This window comes from Symphalangus syndactylus, chromosome 18 (genome assembly GCF_028878055.3).
Source record: "Symphalangus syndactylus isolate Jambi chromosome 18, NHGRI_mSymSyn1-v2.1_pri, whole genome shotgun sequence".
Taxonomy (NCBI): Eukaryota; Metazoa; Chordata; class Mammalia; order Primates; family Hylobatidae; genus Symphalangus; species Symphalangus syndactylus.
Window position 1 is genome coordinate 64114884 of NC_072440.2, and position 23246 is coordinate 64138129.

The 23246-nt window shown below is 55.3% G+C and overlaps 2 protein-coding genes across 6 annotated transcripts in view; one reads left to right on the forward strand and one right to left on the reverse strand.

The window, feature by feature from the left end:
- Nucleotides 1-45, reverse strand: part of RSPH14 (radial spoke head 14 homolog) — an 84612-nt gene extending 84567 nt beyond the window's left edge. Inside the window, exon 1 of the mRNA XM_055251715.2 lies at nt 25-45. The gene's annotated coding sequence lies outside the window, so the exon portion shown is untranslated. The remainder of the gene's footprint in view (nt 1-24) is intronic.
- Nucleotides 46-382: 337 nt separating this feature from the next.
- On the forward strand, nt 383-21353 carry RAB36 (RAB36, member RAS oncogene family). 5 transcript variants are annotated; one of them, XM_055251717.2, is made up of 13 exons: nt 383-568; nt 975-1041; nt 1117-1121; nt 1619-1699; nt 5074-5165; nt 7755-7820; nt 8322-8423; nt 11222-11286; nt 13225-13276; nt 14131-14212; nt 14396-14486; nt 16075-16194; nt 16697-21353. In XM_055251717.2, the coding sequence occupies exons 1-13, from the start codon at nt 383-385 to the stop codon at nt 16759-16761; spliced, it is 1074 nt and encodes a 357-aa protein (XP_055107692.1). In that variant the 3' UTR covers nt 16762-21353. The 5 variants fall into 5 exon arrangements, with proteins under 5 accessions (XP_055107692.1, XP_055107694.1, XP_055107696.1 ...); XM_055251719.2 differs by lacking the exons at nt 975-1041; nt 1117-1121; XM_055251721.2 differs by lacking the exons at nt 975-1041; nt 1117-1121 and having other exon boundaries at nt 14396-14466; nt 16697-17938.
- The last annotated feature ends 1893 nt before the right edge of the window (nt 21354-23246 follow it).

The following is a 23246-nucleotide window of genomic DNA, read 5'->3' on the forward strand; positions in this document are numbered from 1 at the left end:
TTATTAAGGAAATTAATTTTGTACCGTGAGTTCTAGAAGCCAGGCGTATGATATTCAGACAGCACTGGATTCAGAACTATGCAGACTAAGGTCAGTAGATGGTAGGCACGTCTATCTCTTGCAGCTGCAGGGTGCTTGACTCCAGTTAAACATCAATACTACATCAGGAGCTCTTATGCCATGACCGCCCCAACTCTCCCAGCCGAGGTGATCACCAGAACCCACCCAGAGCCCAGGCTCCGCCCCCGGGCCCCCATGGCCCCGCCCGCCGCCCACCCATCCAGCACCGCCCTTGTTGTCATGGTGATCTCCGACTCTCCAGGGTGTCCAGGAGTCTCTCTGCTGCCAGCCCCGCCCAGACTCCAGGCAGGCTCTCGTTGCTATGGTGATCGCCGGTGCAAGCTGGATGCTTGGACGCGCCGCTGCCAGTCCAACGCAGACCCCGCCCACGACGTCGACGATTCGGGTAGCTCGCAGGTCCCGCGTGGCTCTCGTTGCCGTGGTGATCGCCGCAGCTGGCTCAGGCGGACCAGGCCGCGCGGAGCCCCAGCTTTCACAGCCATCGCTGGTGAGTCCGCTCGCCCACTCTGTCCGACCCTCCCGGTCACCCACCCCCGTGCTGGCACACCCCGAGGCCAGGGCCGCGAGGGCACAGCGTCCGCGCCCACTTCCCGCCCCTATAACTTGAAAGCGGCCTGCGGCCCCGGGGCGTCCTCATTTCCGGAGCGCAAACTCTGGGCCAGGCCCGCGCTGGTTGGGGAGGAGAGCCAGGTCAGATGCGGGAAGACAACCGGACTCCGCCAGGGCCACCCAGCCCAGCCGGGAGAGGAGCCCGGACAGAAAAAGGAGACAGAGGGGCTGTTGAGGAGGCTCGAGGAGTCAGAGCCCTGGTGAAGTGAGGGCTTTCAGGGAAAAGGCCTAGTTGGCTGAAAGTTAAGGCCCCCAGGCCCACCTAGAGCCTTCATCCTTTGCAGACTAGGAGCAGGAGACCCCTCCCCACTCTACTTCCACTGCCTGAGCTGTACCATGCCTCACAGCCCAGTAAGCTAAGCTCAGAGGGGAGCTCCTCCTTGGTAGACACCTGTCAAGGGGAGACCCAGGTCTTCTGACTCCCAGGCAGGGTGGGGCAGGCCTGGTTCCCCCATACCATGCTACCTGCTGTATGCAGATTGAGAGAAATGGCCTCTGCCCCATATTCCTGACAGAGAGGGAAGCCTGGATCTGGTTTTATTTATAATTCTTGAGACAGGGTCTTACCCTATCACCCAGACTGGAGTGCAGTGGCACCTTCATGGTTCACTGCAGCCTTGACGTCCCAGGCTCAAGCATTCCTCCCACCTTCCTCCCAAGTAGCTGGGACTACAGGCACAGGCCACCATGCCCTGCTAATTTTTTTTTTTTTTTTTTAGAGACTGAGGTCTTACTTTGTTGCCCAGGCTGGTCTCAACCTCCTGGGCCCAAGTGATCCTCCCACCTTGGCCTCCCAAAGTGCTGGGATTACAGGCATGAGCCACTGTACCCAGCCTGGATCTGATGAAAAGTTAGGTGGAAACTCGTGGGTGAATCCCCAGGTATTTGCACAGCTCCTTAACTGTCTTTCTCCTGGTTGGGTCCACAGGACTCTGGAAGAATGAGGTCCTCCCTGACACCTTTGGGGCCCCCTGTGAGCCGTGACCGTGTCATCGCCAGCTTCCCTAAGGTAGGGAGTCATTACGTCTGCAGTGCTCTCCTGGCACTGCAGCCACATCAGCTCTCCCCACTCTACACTCATGCCTAGAAGTAAAGCAGGTGAATCAAGGAGGTCTGTCCATTGCCAGATTTACCTTGAGGAGCTGGGAGACTGGCCATTGACTGCCCAAGGTGGGACAGCAAGTTAATGGTGACACTGGGCAGCAATGTGGCCTGGAGGTTATAAGGGCTAGGATTTTGCAGCCAGACAGTCCTTGATGTGAGTCCTTCATTCTGATTCTGTCATTAAGCTGTGTGGCTGTGGGCAAACTACTCAACCTCTCAGAGCCACTGTTACATGGAGGTAATTCCTCTCATATTGGGTGCCTGACTCCTGGTATGCAGGAGCTCCCCTGCAGTCATGGTTGCTGTTGTTCTCATTATCATTGTTGTTATCAAAACAGCATTCCAGTTCCATGACCCCAAATCCAGGGCTCTCTCCCCTTGCCATTCTGCCTCTGTGAGCTTGCAAACTCACAGCTCTCTTGTGTCTGTATTAAGATCCAATATTAATTGCAGCAGGGAATACAAATTGAGTACAACCTCCATAGGGGGCAGTGGACAATATTTACCAATATGGCAGATGACCCTGCCCTCTGAGATCCAGCCATTCCGTTTCTCTTTTCTTTTTTTTTAGAGACAGGGTCTTGCTCTGTCACCCAGGCTGGAGTGCAATGGTGCCATCATAATTCACTCCTCTAACTCCTGAGCTGAAGCAGTCCTCCTGCCTCAGCCTCCCGAGTAGCTAGGACCACAGGCATGTACTACCATGCCTGGCTAATTTTTAATTTTTTTTATAGAGACGAAGTCTTGCTATGTTGCCCAGGCTGGTCTTGAACCCCTGGCCTCAAGAAATCCTCCAACCCAGGCCTCTCAAAGCACTGGGATTATAGGTGTGAGCCACCACAACTGGCCTTGCTATTCCATTTCTAGGAATTTACTTGGCAGATATTCTGGCATGGGTTTACAATGTGCATAAGGATAGGGGTTGGAGCAGTTTGTAAGAATAGAAGATAAGATACAATGTAAATATCCTCGGAGAGGAGACTGGTTAAACAAGTAATGCTTCCTGGCACAGACATGAGGAAGAATGAGGCAACCTCTTCAGGAGATGACATGCAACGAGAGCCAAAGTGAACCGTTAAGTAAAAATGCAGGGCATGGAACAGAGTGCAGTAGAGTGTGTGCAGCACACTCCCGTGTGTGAAAACAAGGAGAGGGAGAAATGTCTGATTGTTTATATACGCAGAAAATATTTCTGGCAGGATATATAAGCCCCTACTCTCAGTGGTTGTCTCTGTGGCTTAGGACAGGTGCAGAGGGAGAGATCCTCTCCATGGAATGGCCTTTTACATCTCAGATTCTGTGGCCAGGCTGGTGAGAAGGAGGTGACTCTAGATAGGTCCTGGGTATCTGGAGTATGTGGCCATTCCTCCTTCCCCCTTCTTTACCTTCCTCCCTAAGTTCCTTCTTTACACACCTACAGAGAAAGCCTTTGTGTCTCAGACCTGTGGACAATTCTCCATGGGTTTTCCATCTCAACAGAGGCTCAGGCAATTGTTCTCTCTGCAGAGCTTGACAGTGGTAACTAGGGATAACAGAGACTGGTCTTTCTTGAGTCAAAAGGAAGGAAAGTGTGATTGGCACAAAACAGTCCAGGTATCATGAGATGAAGAACCCCATTGGCAGAGCAGACGGTGAGGATCAGAGTTAAGGAGGGTTGCCTGACATCTCACAGCTGCGCCTGGTACCTCTGGGATTTGACCTGACCGTGTCTGGCTCCAGAACACCCTACCCCCGGGAAGCAGCTTAGGGAATCCGTCCTGGTTTCACAGGTGGCCTTCTCCCCTCCTGCCCATAATAGTCAGTGATCAAGGCCACTGCTGGTCAAGTTCTTCCTGCACCCCAGGGCCCTGAGAAATTCAGTCAGGTTGGGCAGGGTCCTCAGACTGCTTGCCAGGCAAGTCCTTCCCTTTACGCCATGTGCCTCAGTTTCCCTGTCTCTGAAATCAGCTCACACTTCTTACCCTGCAGCCTTCATTATCACAGTCTTCCAACCATCCTGTAATGACCATTGTGTCTGGGCCAGTCCCCAGCTTAAAGCTGTCATGGAAGCTGACAGAAAGAAGCAGCCAGCTTGTTCATGGTAGCTGCTGCTCTTCTGCAGGAAGGTAGACTATCAGGCTAAGCTGCTCACCTGCATTATTCAGTTACTCCTCAAACGACCACATGAAAAGGTGCTATTATGAGCATCCCTGTTTAACATTTGAGGAAACTGGAGCTCGATAAGGTTCTGTAACTTGCCCTTTGCCAGTCTCCTTTCACCATCCCTGCTGCCTCAATCACAGCTGGAACTGAGAGGGCAGATGGGCCAGGCAGAGCCTGAATTCATGGCCAAGACACTGGGGCTGGGGGAGGGGAGCCGTGGATCCAAGCAGTGTTCAGAGGGACAGAGCAGGTGGCTGTGGCTGTGCAGGGGTGGGGGGCAGGGGGCGGGACCATTGCCATACACGGATCACACCAACAGCCTCAATGGTGTCCTTCTCCCCACACCCTTGCCACATTCTGTATTTAGCCTTGGCCAATCCAATGGCAAAAAATAATGGTCATCTTTAGTTTGTTTAATCTCATTTTTTTCTAATTACACACCAGGTGAGGGTGGGTGGGGTATGTGCAGTTTTTTCTGACCCTGAGGCCCATGCTCTTAAACCACTGCTTAGGTCTGCCTTCCAAGAAATGTGGACGACAGAAAGCACCTTCTAGGACATTTTCCAGGCACATGTATGCATGTTTTTAAAACAAAATGTCATCAGAGATTCATAGAAGGTATGGATTAGAGACAGGGTCTCACTCTGTCACCCAAGTTGGAGTGCAGTGGCATGATCATAGCTCCCTGCAGCCTCTGTCTCTTAAGCTGAAGCGATCCTTCCACTTCAGCCTCCTCAGTATCTAGGACCACAGGCATGCACTACTGCACCTGGTTAATTGGATCTTGGAGGATCTTGGCACCAAAAGAGCTCCACTCGTTTCGCCCTGAGAGGGCTGAGGCCCAGAACAGACAGAGGCCTGTCACATGCATGCAGCAAGGGGACTGCGGCTCCAGGTGAGACACAGATCTCCAAGTCCCTGCCTGGGCTTGCCCCTCTGGACTCACAAGGCCCCAGAGCCTCAAGGCTGAGGAAATAGAGGATACACATGACAGATGGGTCAAGGAAAGCTAATGACGCTGCCAGCTGTGAGGCCTAGGAAGGAAGGCTGGGAAGATCATCTCCCCTCACTGCTTGGCTACGGGGGCGGAGCCACAGCTTTGCAGGATGATGTGTCCGTCTGTCTGTCTCTTTGCAGTGGTACACGCCGGAAGCCTGTTTGCAGCTCAGGGAGCACTTCCACAGGCAGGTCAGCGCTGCCTGCCAACGCAGGAACATGGGGACTGTCGGGTGAGCCTGCAGGGTGTGGGATGGGGGAGCAGGTGGCAGGAAGGAATGGGTGCATGAAGGCACGTGTGAAAGAATGAACAAATGAAACACACACATGAGGCTGGTGCAGCCCTGTACAGGCCTGAAGATGACTGGGGTTTTCTTTTTTTTTTTCTTTTTTTTTTTTTTTTTGAGACGGAGTCTCGCTCTGTCGCCCAGGCTGGAGTGCAGTGGCACAATCTCAGCTCACTGCAAGCTCCGCCTCCCGGGTTCACGCCATTCTCCTGCCTCAGCCTCTCCGAGTAGCTGGGACTACAGGCGCTCGCCACCACGCCTGGCTAATTTTTTGTATTTTTAGTAGAGACGGGGTTTCACCGTGGTCTCGATCTCCTGACCTCGTGATCCGCCCACCTCGGCCTCCCAAAGTGCTGGGATTACAAGCGTGAGCCACCGTGCCCGGCCTTCTTTTTTTTTTGAGACGGAGTCTCGCTCTGTCACCCAGGCTGGAGTGCAGTGGCACGATCTCAGCTCACTGCAAGCTCCGCCTCCCTGGTTCACACCATTCTCCTGCCTCAGCCTCCCGAGTAGCTGGGACTACAGGCGCCTGCCACCATGCCCGCCTGATTTTTTGTATTTTTAGTAGGATGGGGTCTTGCCATGTTGGCTAGGTTAGTCTCATACTCCTGGTCTCAAGTGATCTGCCCATCTTGGCCTCCCAAAGTGCTGGGATTACAGGCGTGAGCCACTGTGCCCGGCCAGATGACTGGGGTTTTCATCTGGCTTCAGTTAACACACCTGCCATATGGAACGACTTTCGCTCTTCTAAGTCACGCAGGTGATTTTTTGGCCTGAGGTCTTGGCACAAGTTCATTTCCTCTGTCTGGAATGTCTTTCCTAATCCCCTCGCTTCCCCTTCCCCTTCCCCTTCAGTTCTCAGCGTTAAGTGTCAAGTCTTCTGGGAGCCTTCTCTGACCCCCCCACTACCCTTGCCCCTGGACTGGGGAGGGTACCCCTCCTGGGTGCTCTTGTGCCCCCAAGAACTTACCTCACAGAATTGCAGGCTGGATTCCTCACTAGACGTAGCCCAACAGGGCGAGGGCTATGTCTATCCTGTTCCTGCCGCGGCAGCTCCTGCCACCACCAGCACAGGGATTGTGAAATAGTCATTCCTTTTAACAAATAGGTACAAGGGCCTGCTTTTGCTCCTCTTCCTTAGGAGCTCATAGTCTGCTCAGGGAGTTGGCTGAGTGCACAGGGGTCACACAGGTGTGATGAGGCTGCCAGAGAGCGCAGCTAGAGGTTCCCAAACTGCAGAGTGGGTGAGGCAGAGCTGAGATCAGAATGGCTGAAGCGGCCGTGGTGATGGGATGAGAGTAATGGCATCTGTTGGGGAATGCTGGTGCCATATCAGGTACTTCACGCAGGTGATCTCCCTGACCCCTTATGGCAGCACTGGAGGTGGAAACTGAGGATCAGAGGGCACCTGCTGCAAGACCTTGTCAGTACCTTTACTCATTCATAGGAGAAATGGAGTCAGAATGAAAGGGCCCTCTGGGAGCAGGGTAGACACAATCTCTGCTCTCACGGACCTGGTGAGGTGACCTGCAGCCCAGGTCACCAGGTGACACAGTGGTGCCCTCTTGCTATCTGCAGGCAGAGGAAGTGCCTGTCAGATATTTACCCAAGTTGGTTGCTGTGACCATTTGGCTCCTTTGGGATGAGCTGCAAAAACTATTAAAGTGTTGTCAACAGTCCTGCGAAGCTGGGACAATGGCACCTGTAGTCCCAGTTACTCAGGAGGCTGAGGTGGGAGGATCACTCGAGCCCAGGAGTTTGAGACTAGCCTGGCAACACAGCGAGACCCCGTCTCTAAAAAAAAAAATAGTCCAAGAAACGCCTCTGCACAGAGTGTAGGACACACAGACGGTGAGGGTGGCGGCTGCTCTTGGGGAACAGTGACCCGCAGAGAGCGCAAGAACCTCAGAGCCAATTCGCCTCAAGCCACAGCCCAGATGCATAGAGCCCGAGCCCTGTTCAGGGTGTGCCCCTTGGCCTGTCGGACCCTTACAGATACCTCTAAGTGAGCAGGACACGTTGGTGTCATGGTCAGGGAGTGCCTGCTTGTAAGAGGCCAGAGCCCACACGGGCGCACAGCCCCGGGGGTGCCTAGGAGGGTGAGGGGCTGCCCATCCCTTGTGCCGGGTCTCCCTGCACGTGGACCCTGTGTCTGCACCCTCAGCACAGCTCCCCGACAGCATAGACGTGCCCACGGCTGTTGGTTGGTTACCACAGCCACACCCTGGCCTCCTGCCTCTGCCCCTCCACCTGTGACTCGGCCTCTTGTTATGCCCATTCCTAATTCTCAGGATGGGGACTTTGGCCAAATATGGTGAGGGGTGCAGCTCTAGGGGCAGCAGAGTCCCCAGCCTCTCCCATCTCCCCTCTGGGGACTGTGAAGGGGGAACACAGTGTCTCAGCAGGGTGGCCCATCCTGTGTCCAGGAGTGAGGGGTGTCTCACCAGCAGAGAGCTCAGGGAAGGAAGGGGCTGTGAGTGTCTGAAGACACCCTGGAAGGCATGCCCGAGGGCAACACGGCCATATTTCTCACAGGCTCAAACTCTCCAAGGTGGTGATGGTTGGCGATCTCTACGTGGGGAAGACCAGCCTCATCCACAGGTACAAGGCTTCCTCTGCCCCGTTGGCCACCTCCCCCAGCACCAAGTTGTCATACCTTTGCCTGGGTGGCCCGGATAATATCAACATAGCGGAAACCATGTGGCTTCCAGGAACTGCTGGGCCTCAGCCTGCTGGGAGCCAGATGAGAGGGGGTGCAAGAAATTGGGGAGATGGCAGGGCTGGGCAGACAGTGTGGCATCCCAGGAGCCTGGCGCTTGTCAGACTGTCCCCCTGGGGCCACAGGCTCTCCCGTGCCCTCCCTGCAAATGGCTGCTCAGTTTCGCTCAGTTTCTAACTCGCAGCTTGCCTTCCAAGCTCCTGCAGCCTCCCTTTCCCCACATTGTCCTTGCTGGCTGCCCTGCCCACCCATGGCCTGCGTGGACCATCACTTCCTGATAGGAAGTGGACCTTATTTGCCTAAAGACTTTCAGTGTTACAAGTGAAGCTTCCGGGCACATTTCTGTGAGTACACCCCTGTGACGACTTCCTCATGCCCCACAGGTTTTGCAAGAATGTTTTTGATCGAGACTACAAGGCCACCATTGGGGTGGACTTTGAAATTGAGCGCTTTGAGATTGCTGGGATTCCCTATAGCCTCCAGATGTAAGTCGCTGGTTCCCCCCTGGCTCGTGGGTGGCTTCCTACGGGCACTTGAGAAAGGATTTGGGGAGTTCCTTCACTGTGTCCGTGTCAAGGAGGACTGGTCTAGACAAGCAGAGCCTGGGAGTGTTGTGTGACACTCAGCTTCCCGGCTCCCAGAGCCCCCACACGCTCTGTCAGTCCCAAGTTGTCTCATTTTGGTCACTGGCTCTGGGGAAGGTCCTCACAGCCTGACCTGCCCACTTGCCCATGACCTCCCCAATCCCCACCCCGCTCCTCTCGAGGCCCTGGCTCCAGTCCGTCCCTGACCTAGGCCTCCTGTGATCCCACTCACCAGGCCAGCAGGGTGGCCTCCCGCAGGTTGCTGCTGAGCTCTGAGCCTCTGTTCCCACCTGTAAAATGGGGTCAAATATAGTCCCTGCGTGCCAGGCTTGGACAAGGAGGGCTGAGATGGAGTCCACAGCACCCACATCCTTCCTCAGGTCTGAGGCACTCATCTTCCTCCTCACACTGCAGCCTTCACTCCCTCTCCCCTGCCTCACTTTCCTTCCAGTTCTGTCCTTTTTTTTTTTTTGAGACAGAGTCTTGCTCTGTCGCCCAGGCTGGAGTGCAGTGGCACAATCTCGGCTCACTGCAACCTCCACTTCAAGCGATTCTCCTGCCTCAGCCTCCCAAGTAGGACAACAGGTGTGCGCCCCCACACCCAGCTAATTTATTTTTGTATTTTTAGTAGAGACGGAGTTTCACTATGTTGGCCAGGCTGATCTCGAACTCCTGACCTCAAGTGATCCACCCACTTCAGCCTCCCAAAGTGCTGGGATTACAGGTGTGAGCCACCGTACCGGGCCCACTTCTGTTTGTCTTCCTTGCTAGGCCCTGGGAGTCTGACTCGCGATGGCCTCCACTGGCCTCAGCCCTTCCCTCTGCCTTCCCTCTGAGTGGCCCAGGGCTTACCCTCTCCCACCCCAGCTGGGCAGCTTCCCTCTGCCCCGGCACCTGGAGAATGCTGCAGGCCTGCCTGGGCTCGGGCCCTCACCTCTACTCTCCTGTGCGACCCTTCCATGCTCCCCCACGTGGCTGGCCCTGCCCCCCCATCTCCACTTGCCTGCTGGCATTCACCAAGCTCCTTCCTGGTGCCTGAGTTCGTTCCTCAATCCTCCATGCCCTGCCTGGACTGAGCCTTCAGATCCTGTGGATGTCAGCTCCTAACTCTGTCGAGATAGTGCCCCCTTCTCTCAGGACTTCCACAGCCCCAGCAAAGCCCTGGAGATGGAGGATAACAAATCTTGCCCAAGGGAGAGTACGGGTCAGTCAAGAGCAAAGGAGGCTGGGAGAACTCAGGGCTGCAGGACTGAGGGATCCAGAGAGCTAAGAAGAACAAAGGGCTGGTGGGGGTAGCCCAGGTGGAGCCGGGAAAGACTGGCTGGGGGCTGGGCTCACCTGTGTGAACACAGGCCATATCTCATTAGAGGGCCCTGGACAAAACAGGGACACTGTCCTGGCTCAGCCTCTTATTGTCTGACATTGAGGCCTTTGCCACCCTCCCCACGGGCTCATCTCTAGGCCACCACCATCAGCTCCTCCCCCAGAGTCTTCAGAAATGAAAGAAAATTTGAATGAATTAATGAAAGAATGAAGCCCAAACCTTCTGTGTCATGCTGGATCACTTGAAAAAAATTCAGACCATGACCAGGTGCGGTGGCTCATACCTGTAATCCCAGCACTTTGGGAGGCCAAGGCGGGTGGATCACCTGAGGTCAGGAGTTCAAGACCAGCCTGACCAATATGGAGAAACCCCATCTCTACTAAAAATACAAAATTAGCCAGGCACAGTGGTGCATGCCTGTAATCCCAGCTACTTGGGAGGCTGAGGCAAGAGAATTGCTTGAACCTGGGAGGCAGAGGTTGCAGTGAGCCGAGATCATGCCATTGCACTCTAGCCTGGGCAATAAGAGCGAAATTCCGCCTCAAAAAAAAAAAAAAAAAGAAAAAATTCAGACCATCGATGTCTTGTTTGTGACTTGTCTACTTTGGAGTTTACTGAGGAAAGTTCAATTTTGATCTGTTGACCTTAAAAAGCGATGGATTGAGGAAGAATTTTCAGACTCTGCCCTGCATAGTGACTACCTGCCTTGTTCTACACCCAGGGTGGGTAGATCTCAGTAGGTCTCTTTCCCCACTTCTAGACTGTGCCCATGGAAGACATCATTAATCAATTGTTGTACTCTTTTTCATGGAGCCAGGGCTTAGCTTCTAATTTCTTCTCACTACTGTGCTCCAGAGAGCTGCAGCTAACTGCTCGGACCCACCTGTTGCTCCCCTGTTAGGTATCCCCAACCCCTACTTTGGGACCTGCAGTGCGGAAGGTGAAGCAATGCCCCAGTAACACCCATCACCCAACCAAGTGGCCCAGCCTGTAGGCCCAGTGCCATTCACAGAGCCTTCTCTACAAGTGGACTGCTCCATCTTCAGAGCAAGTCATGTCTTGGGCCGTATGTTCCATTTTAATGTCTCAGTCAGAAGGGAGTGAGCTGCAACTCCATCCATCCAGGCAGCAGAACAACTAATGCCACACACCCCCCTCCACTAGGAATGAGAGAAGTCCACTGGGGGCACCCTAGGAAGGGATCGTAAGGAGCTGGGGATAGGGACAGCTGGCTCACAACAGGCACTTCCTGAAGCCCATGCAGCTGGCACAGGCCCTTAGGGTCTCCCACCCATGGTCCCATAGCCTGTTGGCTCAAGACACTGTGATTGTGTAGCCTGACACCATTTCCCTTTCTTTCTCACCCACCTCACAGCTGGGACACAGCTGGGCAGGAGAAGTTCAAGTGCATCGCATCTGCCTACTACCGGGGTGCCCAGGGTGAGCAACATGCCACATCGGGACTCTCAACCACGTGCAGCAGCAGAGTCCCTGCTGGGCTCCACAGTGGGAATCCCGAGTTCTCTGCACAAGCACCAGTTTTTTGTCCTCCAAGACCCACTGAGAAAACACCCAGGCCACTGCTTGGGAACAGGGAAGCTGCCTTCATCCCCAGGCCCTGCCTGACTTTGGCGATCACACCCTTTAAGGACCCTGTGGTAGTGGGTGCTGGCTTAAGTCTCAGCCCCAGTTTCAGCTCATCAAGATGCTCAGAGATGAAAGTGCTTTTCCAGAGGCTCAGAGAAGGGCAGCACTGGACTCCAGGGGGAGGTGGGAGGAGTCTGGTCCTGTCTTAGCAGAGGGGGCTGGGCCAGGGAGGAGGAGTGAAAGGGGGACCACCGGAGGACTGCCAGGTCCCAGGTTGGGGCTAGCAGGGCCGGGTGCCCACCACTTCCATGGCCAAGGGCAGCCAGGTGGTGCTGGGCAGGGCTCACCGTCAGTAGGGGGTGGCAGCATAAGCTCCTGACGCCTACCCCACCTTCTCAGGAAGAAGACAGAAATGGATTTCAGTGGGAGATGTGAGAGAATCTCAAAAGTATCCAAAACCAGACTCAAATTATAAGGCACCGTTATGTCTACTCGGTAGTGGTGAAAAAGTTACATTTTCTTTTAGACTTAAAATAAGCAAAAATAGGAAACAAACCAGGCAGCCCTCAGCCGTGCCCTGGCTGCATGGCCTTCTGCACCCTTCGCCTCTTCGGGCCTCCCTTCTCCAGAGGATGCTTCTCCCCTGGGAATAAGAGGAGCGAGGTGCCTGGCCCACCTCTACACATGGCAGCCTGGCTGCCGTCATCCCTATCCTCAGTTTCTCCCTTCCTTTCTCTTCCCATCTGCCTTGGGAGGGGCGCGGGTCTCCCTGTAGCCTTCAGCCAAGGTGCAGAGGAAGCCCCTGTCCGGCCCTGGTCACACCCCTGGGGGCAGTAGAGAGCATCTGCCTGGAATGTCCTCCACATGGGGCTCCCCTCAGGACCCCAACAGGCCCGGGGTGCGGCCAGTGATGAGAGGAGCTGACGGCCTGGGCTGCATCTCCCAGTTTTTTGCCCACTGGCTCCCCGGAAGTTGTTTCGCTAAAGCGGGTTGTTGCTAACCATTACTTACTGCCGTAGCTGCTGTTGGTTGAAAGTTGGCCCTGGACTAACAGCTTTTTTTTTTTTTTTTTTTTGAGCCGGAGTCTCGCTTTATCGCCCAGACTGGAGTTCAGTGGCGCGATTTCGGCTCACTACAAGCTCCGCCTCCCGCGTTCACACCATTCTCCTGCCTCAGCCTCCCGAGTAGCTGGGACTACAGGTGCCCGCTACCACGCCCGGCTAATTTTTATTTTTTTTGGTGTTTTTAGTAGAGATGGGGTTTCACTGTGTTAGCCAGGATGGTCTTGATCTCCTGACTTTGTGATCCACCCGCCTCAGCCTCCCAAGTGCTGGGATTACAGGCGTGACCCACAGCACCTGGCTAACAGCTTTTTAAAACAGCTGCTCTTGTTTAATCCTCACAGCAACCCTGAGAGCTACAGGTCTCGTCCTCACCGTTTTACAGGTGGGAAAACTGAGGCGCTCAGCAGTTAAGGCCCTCACCTGAGCTCCCTTAGCTGTAAGTGGCAGAGGGTGTCTGACGCTAAAGCCCACGCGCTTGCTCCACGCCCACCTTGTTCTGCCTCCCTGGATCCCACACTGAGGCTGGGCTGCCGGGTGCAGGCTGGAGGGTCCTGGTGGGGGACAGCCATGGGGTGTTTCCTCAGCCTTCATTGTAGGAGGTTCCGGTGCTGAGTGCCTGGTGGGGGGGCTGCCCTGGCAGTTCCTTGGGAGCTGGGCACCTCCTGGGGAGTCCCCTTGCTCACCTCGCCTGGCACTGATTGGCTGTTGGATTTTTCTGGGTGTCCAGTGATCATCACGGCCTTTGACCTCACTGACGTGCAGACCCTGGAGCATACCAGGTAAGTCTGGGCTCTGTGGCCCCTGCAGTCTCCCTGGGCTCAGGAAGCTGCCTGGAAGGGCTCCCAGACCCCGGCCAGTGGACCCTGACCCCATGGTGGGTGTGAGTGACTGGGGCCCCTTGTCAGAACCAGCTGTCCACGGACTACTTACTGTCCAGCTGCCTTTATCCCTCGAGATTTGTTCCCATTTATTCTGGAGGAGCCAGCACATGAGTGTGAGCCCAGCACAGCCACCCCCAGGCACGTGCTCAGAGGGGCCCCAGCCTGCTTTAATACGCTGCCTTTGCCATGTTGCAAGTCTAGATACTTTTTGAATGAGGTGCCCCATGTGTTCAGTTCACTCTGGGCCCTGAAAACTGTATAGCCAGTCTTTGAAAGGACATGAATTTGGCACTTGCAGTCTTGAGAAGACAGAATTGGCAATGTGACCCATTCGAGAGGCTATCCTACTTCTGCTGGGAATCGGCCAGCTACTAGAGCAAAGCCCTCTCACCTTACGTTGGTCTGGGGCATTCACACCCAGCATCCTCCAAACCCCGTGAGGGAGGCGGGGGTGATGGTTCTAGTTGATAAACGTGCAGGACTCATGCAAGGTCTCACCGGGAGAGGCCAGAGGTGGGGCCAGGAGGGGTCTTCACCACCTCCAGCCAGTGCTCTGGTATTCCCACCCCTTTGGGTCCAGCCAGTGCCCTTCTGGCTGGAGGTGCAGCATCCTGCTCAGCCAGCGTGAGCCAGTAAGCCTCGTCCCTCCCAGCCCAGCACCCCAGCCCTGGGGAGGTCCCAAGTGTGCCCTCTGACCCTATTTGGGGTGGGAGGATGGGTGAATCTCTCAGCCTCTCTCCCTTGCACTCCAGGCAGTGGGTGGAGGATGCTCTGAGGGAGAACGAGGCAGGCTCCTGCTTCATCTTCCTCGTGGGAACCAAGAAGGACCTTCTGGTGAGCAGAGTAGCACTGGAGGTCTGGGTGGCCCTCGGGAAAATGCCTCCCCTTGCAGCCCTCACTGGAGGAGCGGTGGGGAGGGAGGGAGGCAGCACAGTGGGAAGCAGGCAGCTGCCTATCCCCCGGGCCTCCCTGCAGGAGAGCCCGGGATGCTGGGTCAACAAAGGCTGTTTCTCCCAGTCAGGGGCCGCGTGTGAGCAGGCTGAAGCAGAGGCTGTGCACCTGGCCAAGGAGATGCAGGCCGAGTACTGGTCGGTGTCGGCCAAGACCGGTGAGTGGGCCAGGGCTGTCGCCATAGTGGGGCAGAGCCCTGCTCTCGGGCCAGTCCCGTGGGGCCTGCCATGCAGCGTTTCCCTCTGCAGCCAGCTGTCTATTCCCTCTGTGGCCCTGGTGCGCACTGGCATCACAGCCCTGCTGTGCTGGTGCCTGGCAGCACCTTTCATTGCCTAAGAGGAGCTGCGTCATCTCTAGAAGGAGGCTGGGAGGCCTGCCCCATGGATGGGGGAATAGTGACCCCAACCCTGTGTCATGCCGTGCTGGCCTGTTCTCCAAGGCAACCCCATAACTACTCATGAGGCAGGTTCCATTTTATTCCTGTGAAGTAACTTCCAGGGCCACAGGGTGGCAGGGCCAGGATCCAAACACACCCTCACCTGTAACCACTGCACTGTCCCTGCCCCCGGCATGTGACATCACCTGGCATAGAGAAGGGCCCAGTGACAGGAGCTCCCACCCCTTCCCAGTATCACTGTGGCTCACAGACCCCAGCTTTCACTGAACACACTCCCCACCGGGTCTACCCCTGGCCATACTGGGCCCCCAGCCCAAGGCAAGATGCCCAGCATCTTTGAGCTTCCGTCTCTTCATCTGGGAAGCAGGTGATGCCATCCATCTCCCTTTTTTGTGAAAAAACGTTTTAAATTACAAAAGCCATGTGTATTTACTGAGGAAAACAGAAAATCCAAAGACACAAAGAGCAGATGGAAAACACAGGTTGTTGGGGGGAAGAAATGAAGTCATACACAGGGCCTGGCACATAATAGGCCCCCAAGGCTCGGGGGACTCAGCAATTGGGCCCAGTAGTCTTTACCCTGTGTAACAGGGGACAGCAGCTATCTAGTCGGAGACTGGGTGAGCACTGAGGGTTGGCGTCACAAGTAGAAGCGCCACTTCCAGCCCAGCGCAAACAACTGGCAGTGCCTTCCACTGCTCCTTCCCAACAGTGAGAACTGCTCTGTGAGAACCTTTCCCCCTTTATCAGAGTAACAGCGAGTTCACCAACAGCTTGCTATGGACCAAGCAGGACTGCCCTACGTGGTTGTGCAGGTTGCTGGCTGCACAAGGGCAGTGTGTGTGTTAAGGGCTGGAAACGGGCCTGCTCTCTGATGGGCAGCCACCTCTACCTGGAGGAGGATGCATAAAGGCTCCATGTGGGGGCTGACAGCATATCAATCCTCACAGCCCCACCAGACAGGTATGGAAAGTGACAGGAGGGCAGGCACACATCTGTCCTGAGTTCCACATCTTCCAACACTTGGGCCATAGTAGCATCTGATTGGAAGAGAAGATGCTGGGAAGCAAAGGCTCAGAAGTTTGAGGGAGTGGCCCAAGCAGGCAGTGGGGTGGGAGTGGGGAGGCTGGAGCCAGGTGGGAGGCCAGGCCGGTGGACCCTGCCCCTGGCACTGTGCTGCCTGCGTGAGTGGGTGGGGCTGTGCCCTCCTGGGGCCACTTACTGTCAGGGTGCTCTAGAAAGGGCTACGTGCCAACCTGAGGGTGGGCTGGCCTGGCTTTCACACCCAGATGCATTAAGGGGCAAGGAGAAACACTGATGAGGTCCCGGCTGTCTTCTGGGCCCACAGGCGAGAATGTGAAGGCATTCTTCAGCCGCGTAGCTGCCCTGGCATTCGAGCAGTCGGTGCTGCAGGACCTGGAGAGGCGGAGCAGTGCCCGGCTCCAGGTCGGCGAGGGAGACCTAATCCGTGAGTATAGGTGTGGCTGGGTTGGACTGCGGAGCAGGCTGGAGGCCTAAAATCCACATGCGCCATCCTCTTGTCTCCCGAGACCTTGCCATTTCCTGAACTTGTGGCCCTCTCCTGTCCTTTGACCCTCCTCTCGGGGCATCACTGCAGCCTCAGGCCTGTAGCCCCCCTGATTCCACCTGCCAGGTCAGACACCCTCCCTAGCCCTCCCTGTTCTCCTGACACATGGACCTCATGGGGATCCATGAGGTCCTCATAGCCCAGGCTGCGCGTCCCAGGCTCTGCAGATGTGTCCTGGCCCCGGCTCTCCCAGTCTGCACCTTTGTCCACTCTGTTCCAGTGCCTGGAATGCCCTCGGCCTCTTGGCTTGTGTCATATCATTCAGGCCTTGAACAGCAGGCCCAGGAGCTTCACCTCACAGCTCTGTCAGGGCCGGCATCCCTGCCCAGTGTCAGCTACAGGATTCTTGGTTGATGCTAAATTACTTCTCCCCTCCTTACAGAAATGGAAGGCAGTCCGCCTGAGACCCAAGAGATCAAGAGGCCCTCCAGCCTGGGCTGCTGCTAGCTGGGGCCTGCGTGGAAGGCCTGCGCTCCCTGCACGCACACGGACAGGAACTTCCGTGACTGCGGAGTGGAGACTGGAGCCCAGGCTCTGCAGCGTGTTGCCCTCAAGCTGTAGGCCCATGTTCCAGTCCTTCCAGCCACCCACCAGGCTCAGCTCCAGGGCACAGTCACTTCTCTGTTGCAGGTTGGGCGCTAGAAAAGGCCCCCACTGGCTGCCTGGGAGCCCCACACCACTGGGCCAGTGTAGGCACTGTGGTGATCCCCTGAAAGGCCAGTCCATTTGCAGGGTCATCAGACAGTCACCTTTGGCCTCAGGAGGCCTCAGAACTGCAAACTCCTGTGCCGGTCTATACCCCTCAGCCATGCCCACATCAGCAGTCAACCCTGCACTCTTTCCCAGCGATTTTGGATGTGTCCCCCAGGATTCATCACAGTGTTCCAGGCAACCTGGACTTGTCACAGTCAGCACCTGAGGGAGAGGCCACCTGCCATTCCCCCTGGGAGTTTTCTGTTGTCAGCAGGACTACAGTTCTGGGTCTCAGAGCTTCAGGCTTCACTATCCTTCTGCCCCAGATGCTCAAGGTTCCTGGGCAGACCAGCACCTCTGGAGGACAATGGACAAAAGGTCTCTTAGACCTGTTCTGGCTGAAGGGTTGTCTCTGGCACCTCTGAGATCACTAGGTCCTGCCCTCCTGGTCAGCAGGCCAGGATGTGCAGAACAACCACTCAGGCCTTTCTGGCCCACCTGGACAGTGCATTTGCCTGTGTGTTGCGGGAGGAAGGCTGCACAGCTGCCCTAGGGTAACTCACTCTGCAGCCCTTGAATGTGGCACTGCCCTCCTCTGGCACTCATGCTGGGCCTGTGCCCACTGCTGCCTCTCCATGCCTCTCTCATTGGCCTACACCTCTTAGGACCTTTGTAATGGTGTCCATGCATCTTTGGAGGACTTCAGAGGCCCTGCCAAGTCTAGCATGTTCCCATCTCCAACACCGCCTCCTGCACACGCAGAGCAGGCAGAAATACCCCACACATTCCCCAGCCTCTGCCCAGTATGCTCATCCACGGGGTCTTCTCACTGCTATGAACCAGCCCCACAGTCCCAGGCTCCTGTTGCCTGGCTGTGCCCACTCATCCCACCCATCTCGTGCTGTTGCTTCCTGTAGATGGTGAGCACCTTGCGGGCAGCCTTCTGATCAGTGCCATTCTCCTAGGGCCTGGCACACTGCAGCTGCCCTGTAAATGTTCAGCTCAGTGATTGCCAAGTACCAGTTAGGGAAGAACACTGGCATATTTTTCTATTCATTCCCCCTTCATATTTTTTGTACTTTTTTATATAAATGACTTTTTTTTTTTTTTTTTTTGCAATGGAGTTTCACCCTTGTTGCCCAGGCTGGAGTGCAATGGTGTGCGTGATCTTGGCTCACTGCAACCTCTGCCTCCCAGGTTCAAGCGATTCTCCTGCCTCAGCCTCCCAAGTAGCTGGGATTACAGGCATGTACCACCACGCCCGGCTAATTTTGTATTTTTAGTAGAGATGGGGTTTCACTATGTTGGTCAGGCTGCTCTCCTGACCTCAGGTGACCTGCCCACCTCAGTCTCGCAAAGCACTGGGATTACAAGGGTGAGCCACTGCACCCGGCCGTAAATTATTCATTTTTATTTATTTTTTGGGGGGGCAGGGGGGATGGAGTCTCTCTGTCGCCCAGGCTGGAGTGCAATGGCACGATCTCAGCTCACTGCAAGCTCCCCCTTCCGGGTTCATGCCATTCTCCTGCCTCAGCCTCCCGAGTAGCTGGGACTACAGGCAGGTACGACCACACCCAGCTAATTTTTTATATTTTTAGTAGAGACAGGTTTCACCGTGTTAGCCAGGATGGTCTCGATGATCTGACCTCGTGATCTGCCCGCCTCGGCCTCCCAAAGTGCTGGGATTACAGGCGTGAGCCACCGCATCCAGCCTCCATAAATGACTTTTAAAGGGGTTGTATGCTTAGTGTGAACAAAGACAGTACAAAGCATATAAAATACAAGGTGGAAGCCCCCCCGCCACATTGGCTGCACCCCTGAAGTGTCTCCAGCAGAACAGAGAGATGAATGGAAGGACATACAGACGGACAGAAAGCAGGAAAGACTGTTAGCTCTGCTAACAGTCGGGACTATTCCTTCTGGACTCTGCGCCTTTGCCTGCACAGCCAGTGTTGATGGCTTGTTTGTTGTTTTCACCAGAGTGAGCTCCTTCTGTACATACTGCCTGGCAGCCTGCCTTCCTAGGGAGCTGGCACCAAGCCCTCTCCCTGATGGCACACGAGAAGCCTCCTTCCTGTAGCAGTGCCCAGTTTTCCTTCACGTGGATGGATTGTAGTTCATTTGACCCTCCCCATCCACTGGCCATCCGGCTTGTGTCCAGCTTTTAGCTCTTACCAATGTTGCTGCAGTGGCCATTCTTGCAGTTATAGCTTTGTGTACTCAGGAAGGCCTTTTTCCGGACTGTGGCCCCCAGCCTGGTCCACTAAGTGCAGCCTGTGGTCGGGCAGACAGCACTGGGGTCCATTAGGAAGACCAGGTTTGCTGGGCATAAGCTTCACAGGATGGGAGAACCTGCCCATGGTGGACTATCGTTCTCCACAGCTCCCTTCCCTTGCCCCTTCGGGCCTCCAGGATGTGTTTGCAGGGGTGGGTGTGGTGTCCAGCTGTTACCAGCTTCTGAGCTAGAGCTGCACTGCCTCACATATACCCCCACCTCTGTAAATGGTCCTTGATTAAATCCTCCTCCTATTACCTCCTGCAATGTGCCAGCTGATTCCCGCACACTGTGACACAGTTGTGGCCTCTCCAACTTTGATATTTGGGCTGGGAGGACAGAAGACTAAGGTCGCCAGGGAAATGCAAGGGGCTCAGTTGACCCCCCACCCCAAGTTGATGCAGCATCTTCTCGGTCAGAATTGCTTCAGGGTGGTTTGCGCACCCTCACTTTGATGATTTAATGAAGACATTTCCTTCATTCCCGGCATCAGGCAGTAAGTTTTCTGGGCAGAGGCACTTTCTGTTGGTCTGGTCCTGCGGGCCCAGGCAGGCAGCCCCCTGCAGCCAAGGCATGGCAATGACCACAGTGACCACATCCAAGTGCTGCCGAAACGCCTTTTTCCTCTTCGCTGTTTCCCTGGACCCTTTCCTGCTTTCTGTCCATCTGTGTGTCCTTCCATTCATCTGTCTCTTCTGCTGGAGACACGTACCTGAAACAGGTCCTCTCCTGTCACTTCTTGGCTCCCCAGGGCTAGGTCCCAAGGTGCTCTCGCTCTGGCATTTGAGGCTCCTCACCACCCAGCCCACCCCACCCCCACAGGCCCCTGTGCTCCAGTTTCATCCCTGGTCACAATGCAGTCTTTGCAGATGCCAGGCCCCTCTTCTGTGCCCAACAGCTGGGACACCCCGACTCCCAGAGAGGCCTTTGTGGACACCCCCACAGCTCTCACAGCACTTGATACCTTGAGTGTGATTGGTCACATCTGGGCTTTCTCCCCCACCCATCTGTGGAACCCCAAGGGCCAGGACAGTAACCTCATCACCTCTACTGTCTCCCCTAGCACCTCTGGGAGGAAGGGCCCACAGTAGGTGCTCAATAGATGTGTAAAGAAGGCAGGGAAGCAAGAAGGTTGCTCAAACAAGACCATGTTCCCAGCAGACAGATTGCACTCAGACCCAAGATGCCACCACACGAAACTTAGACCTGCCTGGGGAACAGTCCTGTGCTTGGCTCTCCTTGGTGGCCAGGGACAGTTGTGCCTCATCCCTCACTTGCAAACCCCAGTCCTGTCTGACCCAGAGACCCTCACAGGGCATCAGCCAGTGAAGGCGGTTTGGGACTGGAGGATATGTTCTGATCTTGGGAAGAGCTTGGTAGGAGCCAGCCACAGAAAGTTTCAGGGCAGAATTGAACAGGTCTCGGGAAGGACACTTCATGCCAGCTAGAGAGGCTCTGGGAACAGGAAAGAATTGGACTTGGGGCAGAAAAACGTTTGTGCTATTTAGTACTATGTAACAAATCACTCCAAAACTTCATTGCTTAAAGCAACAAGCATGTATTATTTCTCATGATTCTATGATTTGACCAGCTATTTTCTGCTCCCTGCTTGGTGGCTGGGCCACTAGGATGACTCTCCCAGAGTCCAAAATGGCCTCCCTCATATGAGTGGTAGGTGGTGTGGCTCAGCCTGAATGCTTGGCAGGGCCTTGCCACATGGCAGCTTGGGCTTCCTCACAGTGTGGTGGCTGGTTTCTAAGAAGGACTGTTTCCAGGCCGGGCACAGTGGCTCACGCCTGTAATCCCAGCACTTTGGGAGACCAAGGCGGGCGGATCACGAGGTCAGGAGATAGAGACCATCCTGGCTAACACGGTGAAACCCTGTCTCTACTAAAAATACAAAAAAATTAGCCAGGCATGGTGGCACGCGCCTGTAGTCCCAGCTGCTTGGCAGGCTGAGGCAGAAGAATCACTTGAACCTGGGAGGCGGAAGTTGCAGTGAGCTGAGATCGCGCCACTGCATTCCAGCCTGGGTGACGGAGTGAGACTCTGTCTTTAAAAAATAAATAAATGGCCGGGCGCGGTGGCTCAAGCCTGTAATCCCAGCACTTTGGGAGGCCGAAGCGGGCGGATCACGAGGTCAGGAGATCGAGACCATCCTGGCTAACATGGTGAAACCCCGTCTCTGCTAAAAATACAAAAAATCAGCCGGGCGTGGTGGCGGGCGCCTGTAGTCCCAGCTACTCGGGAGGCTGAGGCAGGAGAATGGCGTGAACCCGGCAGGCGGAGCTTGCAGTGAGCCGAGATCGCGCCACTGCACTCCAGCCCGGGCGACAGAGCGAGACTCCGTCTCAAAAAATAAATAAATAAATAAATAAATAAATAAACAGAAGGAGTGTTTCCAGAAACAAGCCCCAATGTATAAGTGCTTATCAAGCCTCTGTTTGCATCACACTTGCTATATTTGGCCAAAATGGGGCATTTTGGGCAAATGTGCAAAGCCCAGAGTCAGTGTGGGAGGGGACTTCATAAGGGTGTGAAGAACTGGAGGTCTGATGCATTGGGGGCCAATATGGGGGGGGTGCAATACAGGGAACTAAGGGAGAGAGTGAGAAGATGAAGGGCTGTGTCCCAGTGTCTGTTCCTTTTTTGTCCTGAGGCAAGGCAAGGGCTTTCTCCCTATGCAACAGCTCCTTACCCTGACCTTTGCCAATGAACTCAGCATAGAGGTGCTTCCTCAAGAAAGCCTGCTTTGGCCTCTCCAGCTGGGTCAGGTTGCCCTTGATCCCTATCCTGGTTTCTTTTGAGGCATCCTGATTTACAATTCCCTTACCGTCCTAGTGGCCTTGGTGGCCTGCCTTGTTCACTGCTGCGTCCCCAGCACCAGCCTACTAAGTAAGCCTTGGAATGAGTGCCTGGCTAGTCTCACAGTGCAGCCTCACACGATGTTGTTAACAACTGGTGCTCTACACCTTGGATCCCAAGAGGGTGAGGCCAGAAACCAGGTCACCCCTGACCCCAGCAGGCACCACCACCCACCATCCACCACCACTTGCAGTGGAAATTCTGACCCACTGTTCCCCAAAGCAGAAGTCATCCAGGAGTGGGGTGCCTCCTGGGGGAGTAGCAAGAGCCCACATTTATGGAGCACGCTCTTTGTGCCAGCCCTGTATGCAGTGAGGTGCTCTGGAAGCTCGTTTAACCACGGCAATGCTGTGGGCTCACTACCACCCCCACCCTGCCCGTGCCTGACAGGTGGGGAGACTGAGGTGCAGACAGCTGAAAAGATGGGACACACCTGAGCACCTTCTCCTCCTCTGAACTCCTGGTCCCTCCCCTGCCTCTGCTGCCAACCCCATTTGGAGTCTAATCCCAGTGGGAATCTTCTCCAAGTGCCCTCACCCCTGGGGCTCAATGTCCCTCAGTCAGTTGCCCCAGCACACTGCCACCCAGGGTTGAACCCCAAAAGGAGTTTATTCACATGGCCCCAACCAAGCTCAGCCCTCCTCAGGGTCCCCCAGCTGAGCCTTACCCTTCACTGCCGCTCCCTGCACCCTCACAATGTGAGTCTATGATTCTGTCCTTCCCAGCATGGTGGGAGAGGACACCAGCAGCCATGGTGACAGAGGCTCCACAGGGACCAGAGCAAGGCAATTGCTCTCAGTGTACTTCAACCCTGTGCCCTGGGTGCCTGCCTGCCTCCCCCTCCTCCCAGCCCTGCTACAGGCCTCTGGAGTGGAGGAGGCCAGCAGGATCCATTCGACTCACATTTCAGCCTGGGGGATGGAATGGACCACTGCCAGACAAACCACTCTCTGGAGGGATGCAGGGCATCTTAACCCAGGAGAACTCAGGTCACCTACAATCTAGGTAGCTGAATACTGAAATGGACAGAGGATTGGTTAAATTGACACATTCACTCATTCATTGACTCTTTTTTAATTTAAATTTTTTCTTCTTCTTT